The 24,312-nt window shown below is 53.5% G+C and overlaps 1 protein-coding gene across 1 annotated transcript in view; it reads left to right on the top strand.

The window, feature by feature from the left end:
• The window catches only part of LOC137347841 (protein AMBP-like), a 522,339-nt gene that overhangs the window by 226,118 nt on the left and 271,909 nt on the right, over nucleotides 1-24,312 (top strand). The window contains exon 6 of the mRNA XM_068012887.1: nucleotides 350-393. Within this exon, the coding sequence (XP_067868988.1) occupies nucleotides 350-393 (44 nt within the window). The remainder of the gene's footprint in view (nucleotides 1-349; nucleotides 394-24,312) is intronic.

Below are 24,312 nucleotides of genomic sequence, written 5' to 3'. Positions count from 1 at the left end.
TCTACATACCCAACTCATTGTGTTGCTATTCCGCAGAACATTTATAATCAATTTCAATTTAAAACAGAGAGAATAAGAGAGAGAAAAGGATGGAGAGTCAGAGAGAGAGAAGTAAAAGAGATGAGAGACAGTGAGAAGAGAAACCACTTGAAATCAGTTCATCTGCTTCTTATGTGATGTGGAATCATTGGGGTGCAATTGTTACTCTGCAGTTTGGATGAGAAATGTAATTCAGGCCTTTAATCATCCCAGACCTTCCCATTGCCTCTGGATTTTAGTGACCGTTATGAAGTGCTGATGTTTGATTGAGATTGTAGACATGCTCTTAACTCAGTTTCCATTCCAACAGGTGCATGTGTTCCATGGGACCCCATCCCAGACTCAATTGTCAAGGTGAGTCAAACCTTCATTCACTTCTTGGGTATACCAAGATGACAGATGCTGCTACGCAGAATGGTGCTGGGGGATGTACTGAGTGGAGTGTCCCAGGGATCAGCACTTGGAGTTGTACTGAGTGGAGTGTCCCAGGGATCAGCACTTGGAGTTGTACTGAGTGGAGTGTCCCAGGGATCAGCACTTGGAGTTGTACTGAGTGGAGTGTCCCAGGGATCAGCACTTGGAGTTGTACTGAGAGGAATGTCCCAGGGATTGGACTGGGAGTAGTACTGAGTGGGGTGTCCCAGGGATCAGCACAGGAAGTTGTACTGAGTGGAGTGTCTCAGGGATCAGTGCTGGATGATGTACTGAGTGGAGTGTCTCAGGGATCAGTGCCGGATGATGTTCTGAGTGGGGTTTCTCAGGCATCGGTCGGTGCTGGATGATGTACTGAGTGGGGTGTCTCAGGGATCAGTGCTGGATGATGTACTGAGTGGGGTGTCTCAGGGATCAGTGCTGGATGATGTACTGAGTGGGGTGTCTCAGGCATCGGTGCTCGATGATGTACTGAGTGGGGTGTCTCAGTGATCAGTGCTGGATGATGTACTGAGTGGGGTGTCTCAGGCATCGGTGCAGGATGATGTGCTGAGTGGGGTGTCTCAGGGATCGGTGCTGGATGATGTACTGAGTGGGGTGTCTCAGTGATCGGTGCTGGATGATGTACTGAGTGGGGTGTCTCAGGGATCAGTGCTGGATGATGTACTGAGTGGGGTGTCTCAGGGATCAGTGCTGGATGATGTACTGAGTGGGGTGTCTCAGTGATCGGTGCTGGATGATGTACTGAGTGGGGTGTCTCAGGGATCAGTGCTGGATGATGTACTGAGTGGGGTGTCTCAGGGATCAGTGCTGAATGATGGACAGAGTGGTGTGTCTCAGGGATCGGTGCTGGATGATGTACTGAATGGGGTGTCTCAGGGATCAGTGCTGGATGATGTACTGAGTGGGGTGTCTCAGGGATCGGTGCTGGATGATGTACTGATTGGGGTGTCTCAGGGACCAGTGCTGGATGATGTACTGAGTGGGGTGTCTCTGGGATCAGTGCTGGATGATGTACTGAGTGGGGTGTCTCAGGGATCAGTGTTGGATGATGTACTGAGTGGGGTGTCTCTGGGATCAGTGCTGGATGATGTACTGAGTGGGGTGTCTCAGGGATCAGTGTTGGATGATGTACTGAGTGGGGTGTCTCTGGGATCAGTGCTGGATGATGTACTGATTGGGGTGTCTCAGGGATCAGTGCTGGATGATGTACTGAGTGGGGTGCCTCAGGGTTCGGTGCTGGATGATGTATTGAGTGGGGTGTCTCAGGGATCAGTGCTGGATGATGTTCTGAGTGGGGTGTCTCAGGGATCAGTGCTGGATGATGTTCTGAGTGGGGTGTCTCAGGGATCAGTGCTGGATGATGTACTGAGTGGGGTGTCTCAGGGATCAGTGCTGGATGATGTACTGAGTGGGGTGTCTCAGGGATCAGTGCTGGATGATGTACTGAGTGGGGTGTCTCAGTGATCGTTGCTGGATGGTGTACTGAGTGGGGTGTCTCAGTGATCAGTGCTGGATGATGTACTGATTGGGGTGTCTCAGGGATCAGTGCTGGATGATGTACTGAGTGGGGTGTCTCAGGAATCAGTGCTGGATGATGTACTGAGTGGGGTGTCTCAGGGATCAGTGCTGGATGATGGACTGAGTGGGGTGTCTCAGGGATCAGTGCTGGATGATGTACTGAGTGGGGTGTCTCAGGGATCAGTGCTGAATGATGGACTGAGTGGGGTGTCTCAGGGATCAGTGCTGGATGATGTACTGAGTGGGGTGTCTCAGGGATCAGTGCTGGATGATGTACTGAGTGGGGTGTCTCAGGCATCGGTGCTCGATGATGTACTGAGTGGGGTGTCTCAGGCATCGGTGCTGGATGATGTGCTGAGTGGGGTGTCTCAGGGATCGGTGCTGGATGATGTACTGAGTGGGGTGTCTCAGGGATCAGTGCTGGATGGTGTTCTGAGTGGGGTGTCTCAGGCATCGGTCGGTGCTGGATGATGTACTGAGTGGGGTGTCTCAGGGATCAGTGCTGGATTATGTACTGAGTGGGGTGTCTCATGGATCAGTGCTGGATTATGTACTGAGTGGGGTGTCTCAGGGATCAGTGCTGGATGATGTACTGAGTGGGGTGTCTCAGGGATCAGTGCTGGATGATGTACTGAGTGGGATGTCTCAGGGATCTGTGCTGGATGATGTACTGAGTGGGGTGTCTCAGGGATCAGTGATGGATGATGTACTGAGTGGGGTGTCTCAGGCATCGGTGCTGGATGATGTGCTGAGTGGGGTGTCTCAGGAATCATTGCTGGATGATGTACTGAGTGGGGTGTCTCAGGCATCGGTGCTGGATGATGTGCTGAGTGGGGTGTCTCAGGGATCAGTGCTGGATGATGTACTGAGTGGGGTGTCTCCGGGATCGGTGCTGGATGATGTCGTGAGTGGGGTGTCTCAGGGATCAGTGCTGGATGATGTACTTAGTGGGGTGTCTCAAGGATCAGTGCTGGATGATGTACTGAGTGGGGTGTCTCAGGGATCAGTGCTGGATGATGTACTGAGTGGAGTGTCTCAGGGATCAGTGCCGGATGATGTTCTGAGTGGGGTTTCTCAGGCATCGGTCGGTGCTGGATGATGTACTGAGTGGGGTGTCTCAGGGATCAGTGCTGGATGATGTACTGAGTGGGGTGTCTCAGGGATCAGTGCTGGATGATGTACTGAGTGGGGTGTCTCAGGCATCGGTGCTCGATGATGTACTGAGTGGGGTGTCTCAGTGATCAGTGCTGGATGATGTACTGAGTGGGGTGTCTCAGGCATCGGTGCAGGATGATGTGCTGAGTGGGGTGTCTCAGGGATCGGTGCTGGATGATGTACTGAGTGGGCTATCTCAGGGATCGGTGCTGGATGATGTACTGAGTGGGGTGTCTCAGGGATCAGTGCTGGATGATGTACTGATTGGGGTGTCTCAGGGATCAGTGCTGGATGATGTACTGAGTGGGGTGTCTCAGGGATCAGTGCTGAAGGATGGACAGAGTGGTGTGTCTCAGGGATCGGTGCTGGATGATGTACTGAATGGGGTGTCTCAAGGATCAGTGCTGGATGATGTACTGAGTGGGGTGTCTCAGGGATCGGTGCTGGATGATGTACTGAGTGGGGTGTCTCAGGGATCAGTGTTGGATGATGTACTGAGTGGGGTGTCTCAGGGATCAGTGCTGGATGATGTACTGAGTGGGGTGTCTCAGGGTTCGGTGCTGGATGATGTATTGAGTGGGGTGTCTCAGGGATCAGTGCTGGATGATGTTCTGAGTGGGGTGTCTCAGGGATCAGTGCTGGATGATGGACTGAGTGGGGTGTCTCAGGGATCAGTGCTGGATGATGTACTGAGTGGGGTGTCTCAGGGATCAGTGCTGGATGATGTACTGAGTGGGGTGTCTCAGGGATCAGTGCTGGATGATGTACTGAGTGGGGTGTCTCAGTGATCGTTGCTGGATGATGTACTGAGTGGGGTGTCTCAGTGATCAGTGCTGGATGATGTACTGATTGGGGTGTCTCAGGGATCAGTGCTGGATGATGTACTGAGTGGGGTGTCTCAGGAATCAGTGCTGGATGATGTACTGAGTGGGGTGTCTCAGGGATCAGTGCTGGATGATGGACTGAGTGGGGTGTCTCAGGGATCAGTGCTGGATGATGTACTGAGTGGGGTGTCTCAGGGATCAGTGCTGAATGATGGACTGAGTGGGGTGTCTCAGGGATCAGTGCTGGATGATGTACTGAGTGGGGTGTCTCAGGGATCGGTGCTGGATGATGTACAGAGTGGGGTATCTCAGGGATCAGTGCTGGATGATGTACTGAGTGGGGTGTCTCAGGCATCGGTGCTCGATGATGTACTGAGTGGGGTGTCTCAGGCATCGGTGCTGGATGATGTGCTGAGTGGGGTGTCTCAGGGATCGGTGCTGGATGATGTACTGAGTGGGGTGTCTCAGGGATCAGTGCTGGATTATGTACTGAGTGGGGTGTCTCATGGATCAGTGCTGGATTATGTACTGAGTGGGGTGTCTCAGGGATCAGTGCTGGATGATGTACTGAGTGGGGTGTCTCAGGGATCAGTGCTGGATGATGTACTGAGTGGGATGTCTCAGGGATCTGTGCTGGATGATGTACTGAGTGGGGTGTCTCAGGGATCAGTGCTGGATGATGTACTGAGTGGGGTGTCTCGGGGATCGGTGCTGGATGATGTACTGAGTGGGGTGTCTCAGGAATCAGTGCTGGATGATGTACTGAGTGGGGTGTCTCAGGCATCGGTGCTGGATGATGTGCTGAGTGGGGTGTCTCAGTGATCGGTGCTGGATGATGTACTGAGTGGGGTGTCTCAGGGATCAGTGCTGGATGATGTACTGAGTGGGGTGTCTCAGGGATCAGTGCTGGATGATGTACTGAGTGGGGTGTCTCAGGGATCACTGCTGCATGATGTACTGAGTGGGGTGTCTCAGGGATCAGTGCTGGATGATGTACTGAGTGGGGTGTCTCAGGGATCAGTGCTGGATGATGTACTGAGTGGGGTGTCTCAGGGATCGGTGCTGGATGATGTAGTGAGTGGGGTGTCTCAGGGATCAGTGCTGGATGATGTACAGACTGGGGTGTCTCAGGGATCAGTGCTGGATGATGTTCTGAGTGGGGTGTCTCAGGGATCAGTGCTGGATGATGTACTGAGTGGGGTGTCTCAGGGATCAGTGCTGGATGATGTGCTGAGTGGGGTGTCTCAGGGATCAGTGCTGGATGATGTACTGAGTGGGGTGTCTCAGGGATCAGTGCTGGAAGATGTACTGAGTGGGGTGTCTCAGGGAACAGTGCTGGATGATGTACTGAGTGGGGTGTCTCAGGGATCAGTGCTGCATGATGTACTGAGTGGGGTGTCTCAGGGATCGGTGCTGGATGATGTACTGAGTGGGGTGTCTCTTGGATCAGCGCTGGATGATGTACTGAGTGTGGTGTCTCAGGGATCAGTGCTGGATGATGTACTGAGTGGGGAGTCTCAGGGATCAGTGCTGGATTATATACTGAGTGGGGTGTCTCAGGGATCAGTGCTGGATGATGTACTGAGTGGGGTGTCTCTGGGATCAGTGCTGGATGATGGACTGAGTGGGGTGTCCCAGGGATCAGTGCTGGATGATGTACTGAGTGGGGTGTCTCAGGGATCAGTGCTGGATGATGTTCTGAGTGGGGTGTCTCAGGGATCAGGTGCTGGATGATGGACTGAGTGGGGTGACTCAGGGATCAGTGCTGGATGATATACTGAGTGGGGTGTCACAGGGATCAGTGCTGGATGATGGACTGAGTGGGGTGTCTCAGGGATCAGTGCTGGATTATGTTCTGAGTGGGTGTCACAGGGATCAGTGCTGGATGATGGACTGAGTGGGGTGTCTCAGGGATCAGTGCTGGATTATGTACTGAGTGGGGTGTCTCAGGGATCGGTGCTGGATGATGTACTGAGTGGGGTGTCTCAGGGATCGGTGCTGGATGATGTACTGAGTGGGGTGTCTCAGGGATCAGTGCTGGATTATGTAGTGAGTGGGGTGTCTCATGGATCATTGCTGGATGATGTACTGAGTGGGGTGTCTCAGGGATCAGTGCTGGATGATGTACTGAGTGGGATGTCTCAGGGATCTGTGCTGGATGATGTACAGACTGGGGTGTCTCAGGGATCAGTGCTGGATGATGTTCTGAGTGGGGTGTCTCAGGGATCAGTGCTGGATGATGTTCTGAGTGGGGTGTCTCAGGGATCAGTGCTGGATGATGTACTGAGTGGGGTGTCTCAGGGATCAGTGCTGGATGATGTACTGAGTGGGGTGTCTCTTGGATCAGTGCTGGATGATGTACTGAGTGGGGTGTCTCAGGGATCAGTGCTGGATGATGTACTGAGTGGGGTGTCTCTTGGATCAGTGCTGGATGATGTACTGAGTGGGGTGTCTCAGGGATCAGTGCTGGATGATGTGCTGAGTGGGGTGTCTCAGGGATCAGTGCTGGATGATGTACTGAGTGGGGTGTCTCAGGGATCAGTGCTGCATGATGTACTGAGTGGGGTGTCTCAGGGATCGGTGCTGGATGATGTACTGAGTGGGGTGTCTCTTGGATCAGCGCTGGATGATGTACTGAGTGTGGTGTCTCAGGGATCAGTGCTGGATGATGTACTGAGTGGGGTGTCTCAGGGATCAGTGCTGGATTATATACTGAGTGGGGTGTCTCAGGGATCAGTGCTGGATGATGGACTGAGTGGGGTGTCCCAGGGATCAGTGCTGGATGATGTACTGAGTGGGATGTCTCAGGGATCAGTGCTGGATGATGTTCTGAGTGGGGTGTCTCAGGGATCAGGTGCTGGATGATGGACTGAGTGGGGTGACTCAGGGATCAGTGCTGGATGATATACTGAGTGGGGTGTCACAGGGATCAGTGCTGGATGATGGACTGAGTGGGGTGTCTCAGGGATCAGTGCTGGATTATGTTCTGAGTGGGTGTCACAGGGATCAGTGCTGGATGATGGACTGAGTGGGGTGTCTCAGGGATCAGTGCTGGATTATGTACTGAGTGGGGTGTCTCAGGGATCGGTGCTGGATGATGTACTGAGTGGGGTGTCTCAGGGATCGGTGCTGGATGATGTACTGAGTGGGGTGTCTCAGGGATCAGTGCTGGATTATGTAGTGAGTGGGGTGTCTCATGGATCAGTGCTGGATAATGTACTGAGTGGGGTGTCTCAGGGATCAGTGCTGGATGATGTACTGAGTGGGATGTCTCAGGGATCTGTGCTGGATGATGTACAGACTGGGGTGTCTCAGGGATCAGTGCTGGATGATGTTCTGAGTGGGGTGTCTCAGGGATCAGTGCTGGATGATGTTCTGAGTGGGGTGTCTCAGGGATCAGTGCTGGATGATGTACTGAGTGGGGTGTCTCAGGGATCAGTGCTGGATGATGTACTGAGTGGGGTGTCTCTTGGATCAGTGCTGGATGATGTACTGAGTGGGGTGTCTCAGGGATCAGTGCTGGATGATGTACTGAGTGGGGTGTCTCTTGGATCAGTGCTGGATGATGTACTGAGTGGGGTGTCTCAGGGATCATTGCTGGATGATGTACTGAGTGGGGTGTCTCTTGGATCAGTGCTGGATGATGTACTGAGTGGGGTGTCTCTGGGATCAGTGCTGGATGATGTGCTGAGTGGGGTGTCTCAGGGATCAGTGCTGGATGATGTACTGAGTGGGGTGTCTCAGGGATCAGTGCTGCATGATGTACTGAGTGGGGTGTCTCAGGGATCGTTGCTGGATGATGTACTGAGTGGGGTGTCTCTTGGATCAGCGCTGGATGATGTACTGAGTGTGGTGTCTCAGGGATCAGTGCTGGATGATGTACTGAGTGGGGTGTCTCAGGGATCAGTGCTGGATTATATACTGAGTGGGGTGTCTCAGGGATCAGTGCTGGATGATGTACTGAGTGGGGTGTCTCTGGGATCAGTGCTGGATGATGGACTGAGTGGGGTGTCCCAGGGATCAGTGCTGGATGATGTACTGAGTGGGGTGTCTCAGGGATCAGTGCTGGATGATGTACTGAGTGGGGTGTCTCTTGGATCAGTGCTGGATGATGTACTGAGTGGGGTGTCTCAGGGATCAGTGCTGGATGATGTGCTGAGTGGGGTGTCTCAGGGATCAGTGCTGGATGATGTACTGAGTGGGGTGTCTCAGGGATCAGTGCTGGAAGATGTACTGAGTGGGGTGTCTCAGGGATCAGTGCTGGATGATGTACTGAATGGGGTGTCTCAGGGATCAGTGCTGGATGATGTACTGAGTGGGGTGTCTCTTGGATCAGTGCTGGATGATGTACTGAGTGGGGTGTCTCAGGGATCAGTGCTGGATGATGTACTGAGTGGGGTGTCTCTTGGATCAGTGCTGGATGATGTACTGAGTGGGGTGTCTCAGGGATCAGTGCTGGATGATGTGCTGAGTGGGGTGTCTCAGAGATCAGTGCTGGATGATGTACTGAGTGGGGTGTCTCAGGGATCAGTGCTGGAAGATGTACTGAGTGGGGTGTCTCAGGGATCAGTGCTGGATGATGTACTGAGTGGGGTGTCTCAGGGATCAGTGCTGCATGATGTACTGAGTGGGGTGTCTCAGGGATCGGTGCTGGATGATGTAGTGAGTGGGTTGACTGAGGGATCAGTGCTGGATGATGTACAGACTGGGGTGTCTCAGGGATCAGTGCTGGATGATGTTCTGAGTGGGGTGTCTCAGGGATCAGTGCTGGATGAAGTTCTGAGTGGGGTGTCTCAGGGATCAGTGCTGGATGATGTACTGAGTGGGGTGTCTCAGGGATCAGTGCTGGATGATGTACTGAGTGGGGTGTCTCTTGGATCAGTGCTGGATGATGTACTGAGTGGGGTGACTCAGGGATCAGTGCTGGATGATGTACTGAGTGGGGTGTCTCTTGGATCAGTGCTGGATGATGTACTGAGTGGGGTGTCTCAGGGATCAGTGCTGGATGATGTACTGAGTGGGGTGTCTCAGGGATCAGTGCTGGAAGATGTACTGAGTGGGGTGTCTCTGGGATCAGTGCTGGATGATGTACTGAGTGGGGTGTCTCAGGGATCAGTGCTGCATGATGTACTGAGTGGGGTGTCTCAGGGATCGGTGCTGGATGATGTAGTGAGTGGGTTGACTGAGGGATCAGTGCTGGATGATGTACAGACTGGGGTGTCTCAGGGATCAGTGCTGGATGATGTACTGAGTGGGGTGTCTCAGGGATCAGTGCTGGATTATGTACTGAGTGGGGTGTCTCAGGGATCAGTGCTGGATGATGTACTGAGTGGGGTGTCTCTGGGATCAGTTGTGGATGATGGACTGAGTGGGGTGTCCCAGGGATCAGTGCTGGATGATGTACTGAGTGGGGTGTCTCAGGGATCAGTGCGGGATGATGTTCTGAGTGGGGTGTCTCAGGGATCAGGTGCTGGATGATGGACTGAGTGGGGTGACTCAGGGATCAGTGCTGGATGATGTACTGAGTGGGGTGTCTCTTGGATCAGCGCTGGATGATGTACTGAGTGTGGTGTCACAGGGATCAGTGCTGGATGATGGACTGAGTGGGGTGTCTCAGGGATCAGTGCTGGATGATGTACTGAGTGGGGTGTCACAGGGATCAGTGCTGGATGATGGACTGAGTGGGGTGTCTCAGGGATCAGTGCTGGATTATGTTCTGAGTGGGGTGTCACAGGGATCAGTGCTGGATGATGGACTGAGTGGGGTGTCTCAGGGATCAGTGCTGGATTATGTACTGAGTGGGGTGTCTCAGGGATCGGTGCTGGATGATGTACTGAGTGGGGTGTCTCAGGGATCGGTGCTGGATGATGTACTGAGTGGGGTGTCTCAGGGATCAGTGCTGGATTATGTAGTGAGTGGGGTGTCTCATGGATCAGTGCTGGATAATGTACTGAGTGGGGTGTCTCAGGGATCAGTGCTGGATGATGTACTGAGTGGGATGTCTCAGGGAACTGTGCTGGATGATGTACTGAGTGGGGTGTCTCAGGGATCAGTGCTGGATGATGTACTTAGTGGGGGGTCTCAGGGATCAGTGCTGGATGATGTACTGAGTGGGGTGACTCAGGGAACAGTGCTGGATGATGTACTGAGTGGGGTGTCTCAGGGATCAGTGCTGAATGATGTACTGAGTGGGGTGTCTCAGGGAACGGTGCTGGATGATGTAGTGAGTGGGGTGTCTCAGGGATCAGTGCTGGATGATGTACAGACTGGGGTGTCTCAGGGATCAGTGCTGGATGATGTTCTGAGTGGGGTGTCTCAGGGATCAGTGCTGGATGATGTTCTGAGTGGGGTGTCTCAGGGATCAGTGCTGGATGATGTACTGAGTGGGGTGTCTCAGGGATCAGTGCTGGATGATGTACTGAGTGGGGTGTCTCTTGGATGAGTGCTGGATGATGTACTGATTGGGGTGTCTCAGGGATCAGTGCTGGATGATGTACTGAGTGGGGTGTCTCTTGGATCAGTGCTGGATGATGTACTGAGTGGGGTGTCTCAGGGATCAGTGCTGGATGATGTGCTGAGTGGGGTGTCTCAGGGATCAGTGCTGGATGATGTACTGAGTGGGGTGTCTCAGGGATCAGTGCTGGAAGATGTACTGAGTGGGGTGTCTCAGGGATCAGTGCTGGATGATGTACTGAGTGGGGTGTCTCAGGGATCAGTGCTGCATGATGTACTGAGTGGGGTGTCTCAGGGATCGGTGCTGGATGATGTAGTGAGTGGGTTGACTGAGGGATCAGTGCTGGATGATGTACTGAGTGGGGTGTCTCTTGGATCAGCGCTGGATGATGTAATGAGTGGGGTGTCTCAGGGATCAGTGCTGGATGATGTACTGAATGTGGTGTCTCAGGGATCAGTGCTGGATTATGTACTGAGTGGGGTGTCTCAGGGATCAGTGCTGGATGATGTACTGAGTGGGGTGTCTCTGGGATCAGTGCTGGATGATGGACTGAGTGGGGTGTCCCAGGGATCAGTGCTGGATGATGTACTGAGTGGGGTGTCTCAGGGATCAGTGCTGGATGATGTTCTGAGTGGGGTGTCTCAGGGATCAGGTGCTGGATGATGGACTGAGTGGGGTGACTCAGGGATCAGTGCTGGATGATATACTGAGTGGGGTGTCACAGGGATCAGTGCTGGATGATGGACTGAGTGGGGTGTCTCAGGGATCAGTGCTGGATTATGTTCTGAGTGGGGTGTCACAGGGATCAGTGCTGGATGATGGACTGAGTGGGGTGTCTCAGGGATCAGTGCTGGATTATGTACTGAGTGGGGTGTCTCAGGGATTTGTGCTGGATGATGTACTGAGTGGGGTGACTCAGGGATCGGTGCTGGATGATGTACAGAGTGGGGTGTCTCAGGGATCAGTGCTGGATAAAGTACTGAGTGGGGTGTCTCAGGGTTCAGTGTTGGATAATGTCCTGAGTGGGGTGTCTCAGGGATCAGTGCTGGATGATGTACTGAGTGGGGTGTCTCAGGGATCTGTGCTGGATGATGTAATGAGTGGGGTGTCTCAGGGATCAGTGCTGGATGATGTACTGAGTGGGGTGTCTCAGGGATCGGTGCTGGATGATGTACTGAGTGGGGTGTCTCAGGGATCAGTGCTGGATGATGTACTGCGTGGGGTGTCTCAGGGATCTGTGCTGGATGATGTAATGAGTGGGGTGTCTCAGGCATCGGTGCTGGATGATGTGCTGAGTTTGGTGTCTCAGGGATCAGTGCTGGATGATGTGCTGAGTGGGGTGTCCTCAGGGATCAGTGCTGGATAATGTACTTGGTGGTGTGTCTCAGGGATCAGTGCTGGATGATGTGCTGAGTGGGGTGTCTCAGGGATCAGTGCTGGATAATGTACTGGGTGGGGTGTCTCAGGGATCAGTGCTGGATGATGTTCAGAATGGGGTGTCTCAGGCATCGGTCGGTGCTGGATGATGTACTGGGTGGGGTGTCTCAGGGATCAGTGCTGGATGATGTACTGAGTGGGGTGTCTCAGGGATCAGTGCTGGATTATGTAGTGAGTGGGGTGTCTCATGGATCAGTGCTGGATAATGTACTGAGTGGGGTGTCTCAGGGATCAGTGCTGGATGATGTACTGAGTGGGATGTCTCAGGGATCTGTGCTGGATGATGTACAGACTGGGGTGTCTCAGGGATCAGTGCTGGATGATGTACTGAGTGGGGTGTCTCAGGGATCAGTGCTGGAAGATGTACTGAGTGGGGTGTCTCAGGGATCAGTGCTGGATGATGTACTGAATGGGGTGTCTCAGGGATCAGTGCTGGATGATGTACTGAGTGGGGTGTCTCTTGGATCAGTGCTGGATGATGTACTGAGTGGGGTGTCTCAGGGATCAGTGCTGGATGATGTACTGAGTGGGGTGTCTCTTGGATCAGTGCTGGATGATGTACTGAGTGGGGTGTCTCAGGGATCAGTGCTGGATGATGTGCTGAGTGGGGTGTCTCAGAGATCAGTGCTGGATGATGTACTGAGTGGGGTGTCTCAGGGATCAGTGCTGGAAGATGTACTGAGTGGGGTGTCTCAGGGATCAGTGCTGGATGATGTACTGAGTGGGGTGTCTCAGGGATCAGTGCTGCATGATGTACTGAGTGGGGTGTCTCAGGGATCGGTGCTGGATGATGTAGTGAGTGGGTTGACTGAGGGATCAGTGCTGGATGATGTACAGACTGGGGTGTCTCAGGGATCAGTGCTGGATGATGTTCTGAGTGGGGTGTCTCAGGGATCAGTGCTGGATGATGTTCTGAGTGGGGTGTCTCAGGGATCAGTGCTGGATGATGTACTGAGTGGGGTGTCTCAGGGATCAGTGCTGGATGATGTACTGAGTGGGGTGTCTCTTGGATCAGTGCTGGATGATGTACTGAGTGGGGTGACTCAGGGATCAGTGCTGGATGATGTACTGAGTGGGGTGTCTCTTGGATCAGTGCTGGATGATGTACTGAGTGGGGTGTCTCAGGGATCAGTGCTGGATGATGTACTGAGTGGGGTGTCTCAGGGATCAGTGCTGGAAGATGTACTGAGTGGGGTGTCTCTGGGATCAGTGCTGGATGATGTACTGAGTGGGGTGTCTCAGGGATCAGTGCTGCATGATGTACTGAGTGGGGTGTCTCAGGGATCGGTGCTGGATGATGTAGTGAGTGGGTTGACTGAGGGATCAGTGCTGGATGATGTACAGACTGGGGTGTCTCAGGGATCAGTGCTGGATGATGTACTGAGTGGGGTGTCTCAGGGATCAGTGCTGGATTATGTACTGAGTGGGGTGTCTCAGGGATCAGTGCTGGATGATGTACTGAGTGGGGTGTCTCTGGGATCAGTTGTGGATGATGGACTGAGTGGGGTGTCCCAGGGATCAGTGCTGGATGATGTACTGAGTGGGGTGTCTCAGGGATCAGTGCGGGATGATGTTCTGAGTGGGGTGTCTCAGGGATCAGGTGCTGGATGATGGACTGAGTGGGGTGACTCAGGGATCAGTGCTGGATGATGTACTGAGTGGGGTGTCTCTTGGATCAGCGCTGGATGATGTACTGAGTGTGGTGTCACAGGGATCAGTGCTGGATGATGGACTGAGTGGGGTGTCTCAGGGATCAGTGCTGGATGATGTACTGAGTGGGGTGTCACAGGGATCAGTGCTGGATGATGGACTGAGTGGGGTGTCTCAGGGATCAGTGCTGGATTATGTTCTGAGTGGGGTGTCACAGGGATCAGTGCTGGATGATGGACTGAGTGGGGTGTCTCAGGGATCAGTGCTGGATTATGTACTGAGTGGGGTGTCTCAGGGATCGGTGCTGGATGATGTACTGAGTGGGGTGTCTCAGGGATCGGTGCTGGATGATGTACTGAGTGGGGTGTCTCAGGGATCAGTGCTGGATTATGTAGTGAGTGGGGTGTCTCATGGATCAGTGCTGGATAATGTACTGAGTGGGGTGTCTCAGGGATCAGTGCTGGATGATGTACTGAGTGGGATGTCTCAGGGAACTGTGCTGGATGATGTACTGAGTGGGGTGTCTCAGGGATCAGTGCTGGATGATGTACTTAGTGGGGGGTCTCAGGGATCAGTGCTGGATGATGTACTGAGTGGGGTGTCTCAGGGAACAGTGCTGGATGATGTACTGAGTGGGGTGTCTCAGGGATCAGTGCTGAATGATGTACTGAGTGGGGTGTCTCAGGGAACGGTGCTGGATGATGTAGTGAGTGGGGTGTCTCAGGGATCAGTGCTGGATGATGTACAGACTGGGGTGTCTCAGGGATCAGTGCTGGATGATGTTCTGAGTGGGGTGTCTCAGGGATCAGTGCTGGATGATGTTCTGAGTGGGGTGTCTCAGGGATCAGTGCTGGATGATGTACTGAGTGGGGTGTCTCAGGGATCAGTGCTGGATGATGTACTGAGTGGGGTGTCTCTTGGATGAGTGCTGGATGATGTACTGAGTGGGGTGTCTCAGGGATCAGTGCTGGATGATGTACTGAGTGGGGTGTCTCTTGGATCAGTGCTGGATGATGTACTGAGTGGGGTGTCTCAGGGATCAGTGCTGGAAGATGTACTGAGTGGGGTGTCTCAGGGATCAGTGCTGGATGATGTACTGAGTGGGGTGTCTCAGGGATCAGTGCTGCATGATGTACTGAGTGGGGTGTCTCAGGGATCGGTGCTGGATGATGTAGTGAGTGGGTTGACTGAGGGATCAGTGCTGGATGATGTACAGACTGGGGTGTCTCAGGGATCAGTGCTGGATGATGTTCTGAGTGGGGTGTCTCAGGGATCAGTGCTGGATGATGTTCTGAGTGGGGTGTCTCAGGGATCAGTGCTGGATGATGTACTGAGTGGGGTGTCTCAGGGATCAGTGCTGGATGATGTACTGAGTGGGGTGTCTCTTGGATCAGTGCTGGATGATGTACTGAGTGGGGTGACTCAGGGATCAGTGCTGGATGATGTACTGAGTGGGGTGTCTCTTGGATCAGTGCTGGATGATGTACTGAGTGGGGTGTCTCAGGGATCAGTGCTGGATGATGTACTGAGTGGGGTGTCTCAGGGATCAGTGCTGGAAGATGTACTGAGTGGGGTGTCTCTGGGATCAGTGCTGGATGATGTACTGAGTGGGGTGTCTCAGGGATCAGTGCTGCATGATGTACTGAGTGGGGTGTCTCAGGGATCGGTGCTGGATGATGTAGTGAGTGGGTTGACTGAGGGATCAGTGCTGGATGATGTACAGACTGGGGTGTCTCAGGGATCAGTGCTGGATGATGTACTGAGTGGGGTGTCTCAGGGATCAGTGCTGGATTATGTACTGAGTGGGGTGTCTCAGGGATCAGTGCTGGATGATGTACTGAGTGGGGTGTCTCTGGGATCAGTTGTGGATGATGGACTGCGTGGGGTGTCCCAGGGATCAGTGCTGGATGATGTACTGAGTGGGGTGTCTCAGGGATCAGTGCGGGATGATGTTCTGAGTGGGGTGTCTCAGGGATCAGGTGCTGGATGATGGACTGAGTGGGGTGACTCAGGGATCAGTGCTGGATGATGTACTGAGTGGGGTGTCTCTTGGATCAGCGCTGGATGATGTACTGAGTGTGGTGTCACAGGGATCAGTGCTGGATGATGGACTGAGTGGGGTGTCTCAGGGATCAGTGCTGGATGATGTACTGAGTGGGGTGTCACAGGGATCAGTGCTGGATGATGGACTGAGTGGGGTGTCTCAGGGATCAGTGCTGGATTATGTTCTGAGTGGGGTGTCACAGGGATCAGTGCTGGATGATGGACTGAGTGGGGTGTCTCAGGGATCAGTGCTGGATTATGTACTGAGTGGGGTGTCTCAGGGATCGGTGCTGGATGATGTACTGAGTGGGGTGTCTCAGGGATCGGTGCTGGATGATGTACTGAGTGGGGTGTCTCAGGGATCAGTGCTGGATTATGTAGTGAGTGGGGTGTCTCATGGATCAGTGCTGGATAATGTACTGAGTGGGGTGTCTCAGGGATCAGTGCTGGATGATGTACTGAGTGGGATGTCTCAGGGAACTGTGCTGGATGATGTACTGAGTGGGGTGTCTCAGGGATCAGTGCTGGATGATGTACTTAGTGGGGGGTCTCAGGGATCAGTGCTGGATGATGTACTGAGTGGGGTGTCTCAGGGAACAGTGCTGGATGATGTACTGAGTGGGGTGTCTCAGGGATCAGTGCTGAATGATGTACTGAGTGGGGTGTCTCAGGGAACGGTGCTGGATGATGTAGTGAGTGGGGTGTCTCAGGGATCAGTGCTGGATGATGTACAGACTGGGGTGTCTCAGGGATCAGTGCTGGATGATGTTCTGAGTGGGGTGTCTCAGGGATCAGTGCTGGATGATGTTCTGAGTGGGGTGTCTCAGGGATCAGTGCTGGATGATGTACTGAGTGGGGTGTCTCAGGGATCAGTGCTGGATGATGTACTGAGTGGGGTGTCTCTTGGATGAGTGCTGGATGATGTACTGAGTGGGGTGTCTCAGGGATCAGTGCTGGATGATGTACTGAGTGGGGTGTCTCTTGGATCAGTGCTGGATGATGTACTGAGTGGGGTGTCTCAGGGATCAGTGCTGGATGATGTGCTGAGTGGGGTGTCTCAGGGATCAGTGCTGGATGATGTACTGAGTGGGGTGTCTCAGGGATCAGTGCTGGAAGATGTACTGAGTGGGGTGTCTCAGGGATCAGTGCTGGATGATGAACTGAGTGGGGTGTCTCAGGGATCAGTGCTGCATGATGTACTGAGTGGGGTGTCTCAGGGATCGGTGCTGGATGATGTAGTGAGTGGGTTGACTGAGGGATCAGTGCTGGATGATGTACTGAGTGGGGTGTCTCTTGGATCAGCGCTGGATGATGTAATGAGTGGGGTGTCTCAGGGATCAGTGCTGGATGATGTACTGAATGTGGTGTCTCAGGGATCAGTGCTGGATTATGTACTGAGTGGGGTGTCTCAGGGATCAGTGCTGGATGATGTACTGAGTGGGGTGTCTCTGGGATCAGTGCTGGATGATGGACTGAGTGGGGTGTCCCAGGGATCAGTGCTGGATGATGTACTGAGTGGGGTGTCTCAGGGATCAGTGCTGGATGATGTTCTGAGTGGGGTGTCTCAGGGATCAGGTGCTGGATGATGGACTGAGTGGGGTGACTCAGGGATCAGTGCTGGATGATATACTGAGTGGGGTGTCACAGGGATCAGTGCTGGATGATGGACTGAGTGGGGTGTCTCAGGGATCAGTGCTGGATTATGTTCTGAGTGGGGTGTCACAGGGATCAGTGCTGGATGATGGACTGAGTGGGGTGTCTCAGGGATCAGTGCTGGATTATGTACTGAGTGGGGTGTCTCAGGGATCGGTGCTGGATGATGTGCTGAGTGGGGTGACTCAGGGATCGGTGCTGGATGATGTACAGAGTGGGGTGTCTCAGGGATCAGTGCTGGATAAAGTACTGAGTGGGGTGTCTCAGGGTTCAGTGTTGGATAATGTCCTGAGTGGGGTGTCTCAGGGATCAGTGCTGGATGATGTACTGAGTGGGGTGTCTCAGGGATCTGTGCTGGATGATGTAATGAGTGGGGTGTCTCAGGGATCAGTGCTGGATGATGTACTGAGTGGGGTGTCTCAGGGATCGGTGCTGGATGATGTACTGAGTGGGGTGTCTCAGGGATCAGTGCTGGATGATGTACTGCGTGGGGTGTCTCAGGGATCTGTGCTGGATGATGTAATGAGTGGGGTGTCTCAGGCATCGGTGCTGGATGATGTGCTGAGTTTGGTGTCTCAGGGATCAGTGCTGGATGATGTGCTGAGTGGGGTGTCCTCAGGGATCAGTGCTGGATAATGTACTTGGTGGTGTGTCTCAGGGATCAGTGCTGGATGATGTGCTGAGTGGGGTGTCTCAGGGATCAGTGCTGGATAATGTACTGGGTGGGGTGTCTCAGGGATCAGTGCTGGATGATGTTCAGAATGGGGTGTCTCAGGCATCGGTCGGTGCTGGATGATGTACTGGGTGGGGTGTCTCAGGGATCAGTGCTGGATGATGTACTGAGTGGGGTGTCTCAGGGATCAGTGCTGGATTATGTAGTGAGTGGGGTGTCTCATGGATCAGTGCTGGATAATGTACTGAGTGGGGTGTCTCAGGGATCAGTGCTGGATGATGTACTGAGTGGGATGTCTCAGGGATCTGTGCTGGATGATGTACAGACTGGGGTGTCTCAGGGATCAGTGCTGGATGATGTTCTGAGTGGGGTGTCTCAGGGATCAGTGCTGGATGATGTTCTGAGTGGGGTGTCTCAGGGATCAGTGCTGGATGATGTACTGAGTGGGGTGTCTCAGGGATCAGTGCTGGATGATGTACTGAGTGGGGTGTCTCTTGGATCAGTGCTGGATGATGTACTGAGTGGGGTGTCTCAGGGATCAGTGCTGGATGATGTACTGAGTGGGGTGTCTCTTGGATCAGTGCTGGATGATGTACTGAGTGGGGTGTCTCAGGGATCATTGCTGGATGATGTACTGAGTGGGGTGTCTCTTGGATCAGTGCTGGATGATGTACTGAGTGGGGTGTCTCTGGGATCAGTGCTGGATGATGTGCTGAGTGGGGTGTCTCAGGGATCAGTGCTGGATGATGTACTGAGTGGGGTGTCTCAGGGATCAGTGCTGCATGATGTACTGAGTGGGGTGTCTCAGGGATCGTTGCTGGATGATGTACTGAGTGGGGTGTCTCTTGGATCAGCGCTGGATGATGTACTGAGTGTGGTGTCTCAGGGATCAGTGCTGGATGATGTACTGAGTGGGGTGTCTCAGGGATCAGTGCTGGATTATATACTGAGTGGGGTGTCTCAGGGATCAGTGCTGGATGATGTACTGAGTGGGGTGTCTCTGGGATCAGTGCTGGATGATGGACTGAGTGGGGTGTCCCAGGGATCAGTGCTGGATGATGTACTGAGTGGGGTGTCTCAGGGATCAGTGCTGGATGATGTACTGAGTGGGGTGTCTCTTGGATCAGTGCTGGATGATGTACTGAGTGGGGTGTCTCAGGGATCAGTGCTGGATGATGTGCTGAGTGGGGTGTCTCAGGGATCAGTGCTGGATGATGTACTGAGTGGGGTGTCTCAGGGATCAGTGCTGGAAGATGTACTGAGTGGGGTGTCTCAGGAATCAGTGCTGGATGATGTACTGAATGGGGTGTCTCAGGGATCAGTGCTGGATGATGTACTGAGTGGGGTGTCTCTTGGATCAGTGCTGGATGATGTACTGAGTGGGGTGTCTCAGGGATCAGTGCTGGATGATGTACTGAGTGGGGTGTCTCTTGGATCAGTGCTGGATGATGTACTGAGTGGGGTGTCTCAGGGATCAGTGCTGGATGATGTGCTGAGTGGGGTGTCTCAGAGATCAGTGCTGGATGATGTACTGAGTGGGGTGTCTCAGGGATCAGTGCTGGAAGATGTACTGAGTGGGGTGTCTCAGGGATCAGTGCTGGATGATGTACTAAGTGGGGTGTCTCAGGGATCAGTGCTGCATGATGTACTGAGTGGGGTGTCTCAGGGATCGGTGCTGGATGATGCAGTGAGTGGGTTGACTGAGGGATCAGTGCTGGATGATGTACAGACTGGGGTGTCTCAGGGATCAGTGCTGGATGATGTTCTGAGTGGGGTGTCTCAGGGATCAGTGCTGGATGATGTTCTGAGTGGGGTGTCTCAGGGATCAGTGCTGGATGATGTACTGAGTGGGGTGTCTCAGGGATCAGTGCTGGATGATGTACTGAGTGGGGTGTCTCTTGGATCAGTGCTGGATGATGTACTGAGTGGGGTGACTCAGGGATCAGTGCTGGATGATGTACTGAGTGGGGTGTCTCTTGGATCAGTGCTGGATGATGTACTGAGTGGGGTGTCTCAGGGATCAGTGCTGGATGATGTACTGAGTGGGGTGTCTCAGGGATCAGTGCTGGAAGATGTACTGAGTGGGGTGTCTCTGGGATCAGTGCTGGATGATGTACTGAGTGGGGTGTCTCAGGGATCAGTGCTGCATGATGTACTGAGTGGGGTGTCTCAGGGATCGGTGCTGGATGATGTAGTGAGTGGGTTGACTGAGGGATCAGTGCTGGATGATGTACAGACTGGGGTGTCTCAGGGATCAGTGCTGGATGATGTACTGAGTGGGGTGTCTCAGGGATCAGTGCTGGATTATGTACTGAGTGGGGTGTCTCAGGGATCAGTGCTGGATGATGTACTGAGTGGGGTGTCTCTGGGATCAGTTGTGGATGATGGACTGAGTGGGGTGTCCCAGGGATCAGTGCTGGATGATGTACTGAGTGGGGTGTCTCAGGGATCAGTGCGGGATGATGTTCTGAGTGGGGTGTCTCAGGGATCAGGTGCTGGATGATGGACTGAGTGGGGTGACTCAGGGATCAGTGCTGGATGATGTACTGAGTGGGGTGTCTCTTGGATCAGCGCTGGATGATGTACTGAGTGTGGTGTCACAGGGATCAGTGCTGGATGATGGACTGAGTGGGGTGTCTCAGGGATCAGTGCTGGATGATGTACTGAGTGGGGTGTCACAGGGATCAGTGCTGGATGATGGACTGAGTGGGGTGTCTCAGGGATCAGTGCTGGATTATGTTCTGAGTGGGGTGTCACAGGGATCAGTGCTGGATGATGGACTGAGTGGGGTGTCTCAGGGATCAGTGCTGGATTATGTACTGAGTGGGGTGTCTCAGGGATCGGTGCTGGATGATGTACTGAGTGGGGTGTCTCAGGGATCGGTGCTGGATGATGTACTGAGTGGGGTGTCTCAGGGATCAGTGCTGGATTATGTAGTGAGTAGGGTGTCTCATGGATCAGTGCTGGATAATGTACTGAGTGGGGTGTCTCAGGGATCAGTGCTGGATGATGTACTGAGTGGGATGTCTCAGGGAACTGTGCTGGATGATGTACTGAGTGGGGTGTCTCAGGGATCAGTGCTGGATGATGTACTTAGTGGGGGGTCTCAGGGATCAGTGCTGGATGATGTACTGAGTGGGGTGTCTCAGGGAACAGTGCTGGATGATGTACTGAGTGGGGTGTCTCAGGGATCAGTGCTGAATGATGTACTGAGTGGGGTGTCTCAGGGAACGGTGCTGGATGATGTAGTGAGTGGGGTGTCTCAGGGATCAGTGCTGGATGATGTACAGACTGGGGTGTCTCAGGGATCAGTGCTGGATGATGTTCTGAGTGGGGTGTCTCAGGGATCAGTGCTGGATGATGTTCTGAGTGGGGTGTCTCAGGGATCAGTGCTGGATGATGTACTGAGTGGGGTGTCCTCAGGGATCAGTGCTGGATAATGTACTTGGTGGTGTGTCTCAGGGATCAGTGCTGGATGATGTACTGAGTGGGGTGTCTCTTGGATGAGTGCTGGATGATGTACTGAGTGGGGTGTCTCAGGGATCAGTGCTGGATGATGTACTGAGTGGGGTGTCTCTTGGATCAGTGCTGGATGATGTACTGAGTGGGGTGTCTCAGGGATCAGTGCTGGATGATGTGCTGAGTGGGGTGTCTCAGGGATCAGTGCTGGAAGATGTACTGAGTGGGGTGTCTCAGGGATCAGTGCTGGATGATGTACTGAGTGGGGTGTCTCAGGGATCAGTGCTGCATGATGTACTGAGTGGGGTGTCTCAGGGATCGGTGCTGGATGATGTAGTGAGTGGGTTGACTGAGGGATCAGTGCTGGATGATGTACTGAGTGGGGTGTCTCTTGGATCAGCGCTGGATGATGTAATGAGTGGGGTGTCTCAGGGATCAGTGCTGGATGATGTACTGAATGTGGTGTCTCAGGGATCAGTGCTGGATTATGTACTGAGTGGGGTGTCTCAGGGATCAGTGCTGGATGATGTACTGAGTGGGGTGTCTCTGGGATCAGTGCTGGATGATGGACTGAGTGGGGTGTCCCAGGGATCAGTGCTGGATGATGTACTGAGTGGGGTGTCTCAGGGATCAGTGCTGGATGATGTTCTGAGTGGGGTGTCTCAGGGATCAGGTGCTGGATGATGGACTGAGTGGGGTGACTCAGGGATCAGTGCTGGATGATATACTGAGTGGGGTGTCACAGGGATCAGTGCTGGATGATGGACTGAGTGGGGTGTCTCAGGGATCAGTGCTGGATTATGTTCTGAGTGGGGTGTCACAGGGATCAGTGCTGGATGATGGACTGAGTGGGGTGTCTCAGGGATCAGTGCTGGATTATGTACTGAGTGGGGTGTCTCAGGGATCGGTGCTGGATGATGTACTGAGTGGGGTGACTCAGGGATCGGTGCTGGATGATGTACAGAGTGGGGTGTCTCAGGGATCAGTGCTGGATAAAGTACTGAGTGGGGTGTCTCAGGGTTCAGTGTTGGATAATGTCCTGAGTGGGGTGTCTCAGGGATCAGTGCTGGATGATGTACTGAGTGGGGTGTCTCAGGGATCTGTGCTGGATGATGTAATGAGTGGGGTGTCTCAGGGATCAGTGCTGGATGATGTACTGAGTGGGGTGTCTCAGGGATCGGTGCTGGATGATGTACTGAGTGGGGTGTCTCAGGGATCAGTGCTAGATGATGTACTGTGTGGGGTGTCTCAGGGATCTGTGCTGGATGATGTAATGAGTGGGGTGTCTCAGGCATCGGTGCTGGATGATGTGCTGAGTTTGGTGTCTCAGGGATCAGTGCTGGATGATGTGCTGAGTGGGGTGTCCTCAGGGATCAGTGCTGGATAATGTACTTGGTGGTGTGTCTCAGGGATCAGTGCTGGATGATGTGCTGAGTGGGGTGTCTCAGGGATCAGTGCTGGATAATGTACTGGGTGGGGTGTCTCAGGGATCAGTGCTGGATGATGTTCAGAATGGGGTGTCTCAGGCATCGGTCGGTGCTGGATGATGTACTGGGTGGGGTGTCTCAGGGATCAGTGCTGGATGATGTTCAGAATGGGGGTGTCACAGGCATCGGTCGGTGCTCGATAATGTACTGGGTGGGTTGTCTCAGGGATCGGTGCTGGATGATGTACTGAGTGGGGTGTCTCAGGGATCAGTGCTGGATGATGTACTGAGTGGGGTGTCTCAGGCATCGGTGCTGGATGATGTACTGAGTGGGGTGTCACAGGGATCGGTGCTGGATGATGTACTGAGTGGGGTGTCTCAGGGATCAGTGCTGGATGATGTACTGAGTGGGGTGTCTCAGGCATCGGTGCTGGATGATGTACTGAGTGGGGTGTCTCAGGAATCAGTGCTGGATGATGTACTGAGTAGGGTTTCTCAGCTATCGGTGCTGGATGATGTGCTGAGTGGGGTCTCTCAGGGATCGGTGCTGGATGATGTACTGAGTGGTGTGTCTCAGGGATCGGTGCTGGATGATGTAGTGAGTGGGGTGTCTCAGGGATCAGTGCTGCATGATGTACTGAGTGGGGTGTCTCAGGGATCGGTGCTGGATGATGTAGTGAGTGGGGTGTCTCAGGGATCAGTGCTGGATGATGTACTGAGTGGGGTGTCTCTTGGATTAGTGCTGGATGATGTACTGAGTGGGGTGTCTCAGGGATCAGTGCTGGATGATGTACTGAGTGGGGTGTCTCAGGGATCGATGCTGGATGATGTACTGAGTGTGGTGTCTCAGGGATCGGTGCTGGATGATGTACTGAGTGGGGTGTCTCAGGGATCTGTGCAGGATAATGTAATGAGTGGGGTGTCTCAGGAATCAGTGCTGGAGGATGTACTGAGTGGGGTGTCTCAGGGATCAGTGCTGGATGATGTACTGAGTGGGGTGTCTCAGGGATCAGTGCTGGATGATGTACTGAGTGGGGTGTCTCGGGGATCGGTGCTGGATGATGTACTGAGTGGGGTGTCTCAGGAATCAGTGCTGGATGATGTACTGAGTGGGGTGTCTCAGTGATCGGTGCTGGATGATGTACTGAGTGGGGTGTCTCGGGGATCGGTGCTGGATGATGTACTGAGTGGGGTGTCTCTGGAATCAGTGCTGGATGATGTACTGAGTGGGGTGTCTCAGGGATCGGTGCTGGATGATGTCGTGAGTGGGGTGTCTCAGTGATCGGTGCTGGATGATGTACTGAGTGGGGTGTCTCAGGGATCAGTGCTGGATGATGTACTGAGTGGGGTGTCTCAGGGATCGGTGCTGGATGATGTACAGACTGGGGTGTCTCAGGGATCAGTGCTGGATGATGTTCTGAGTGGGGTGTCTCAGGGATCAGTGCTGGATGATGTTCTGAGTGAGGTGTCTCAGGGATCAGTGCTGGATGATGGACTGAGTGGGGTGTCTCAGGGATCAGTGCTGGATGATGTACTGAGTGGGGTG

Source organism: Heterodontus francisci, chromosome 32 (assembly GCF_036365525.1).
Source record: "Heterodontus francisci isolate sHetFra1 chromosome 32, sHetFra1.hap1, whole genome shotgun sequence".
In the NCBI taxonomy this organism is placed as follows: Eukaryota; Metazoa; Chordata; class Chondrichthyes; order Heterodontiformes; family Heterodontidae; genus Heterodontus; species Heterodontus francisci.
The sequence above is the reverse complement of the archived record's forward strand: the minus strand, read 5'-3'. Positions and strand labels throughout refer to the sequence as shown.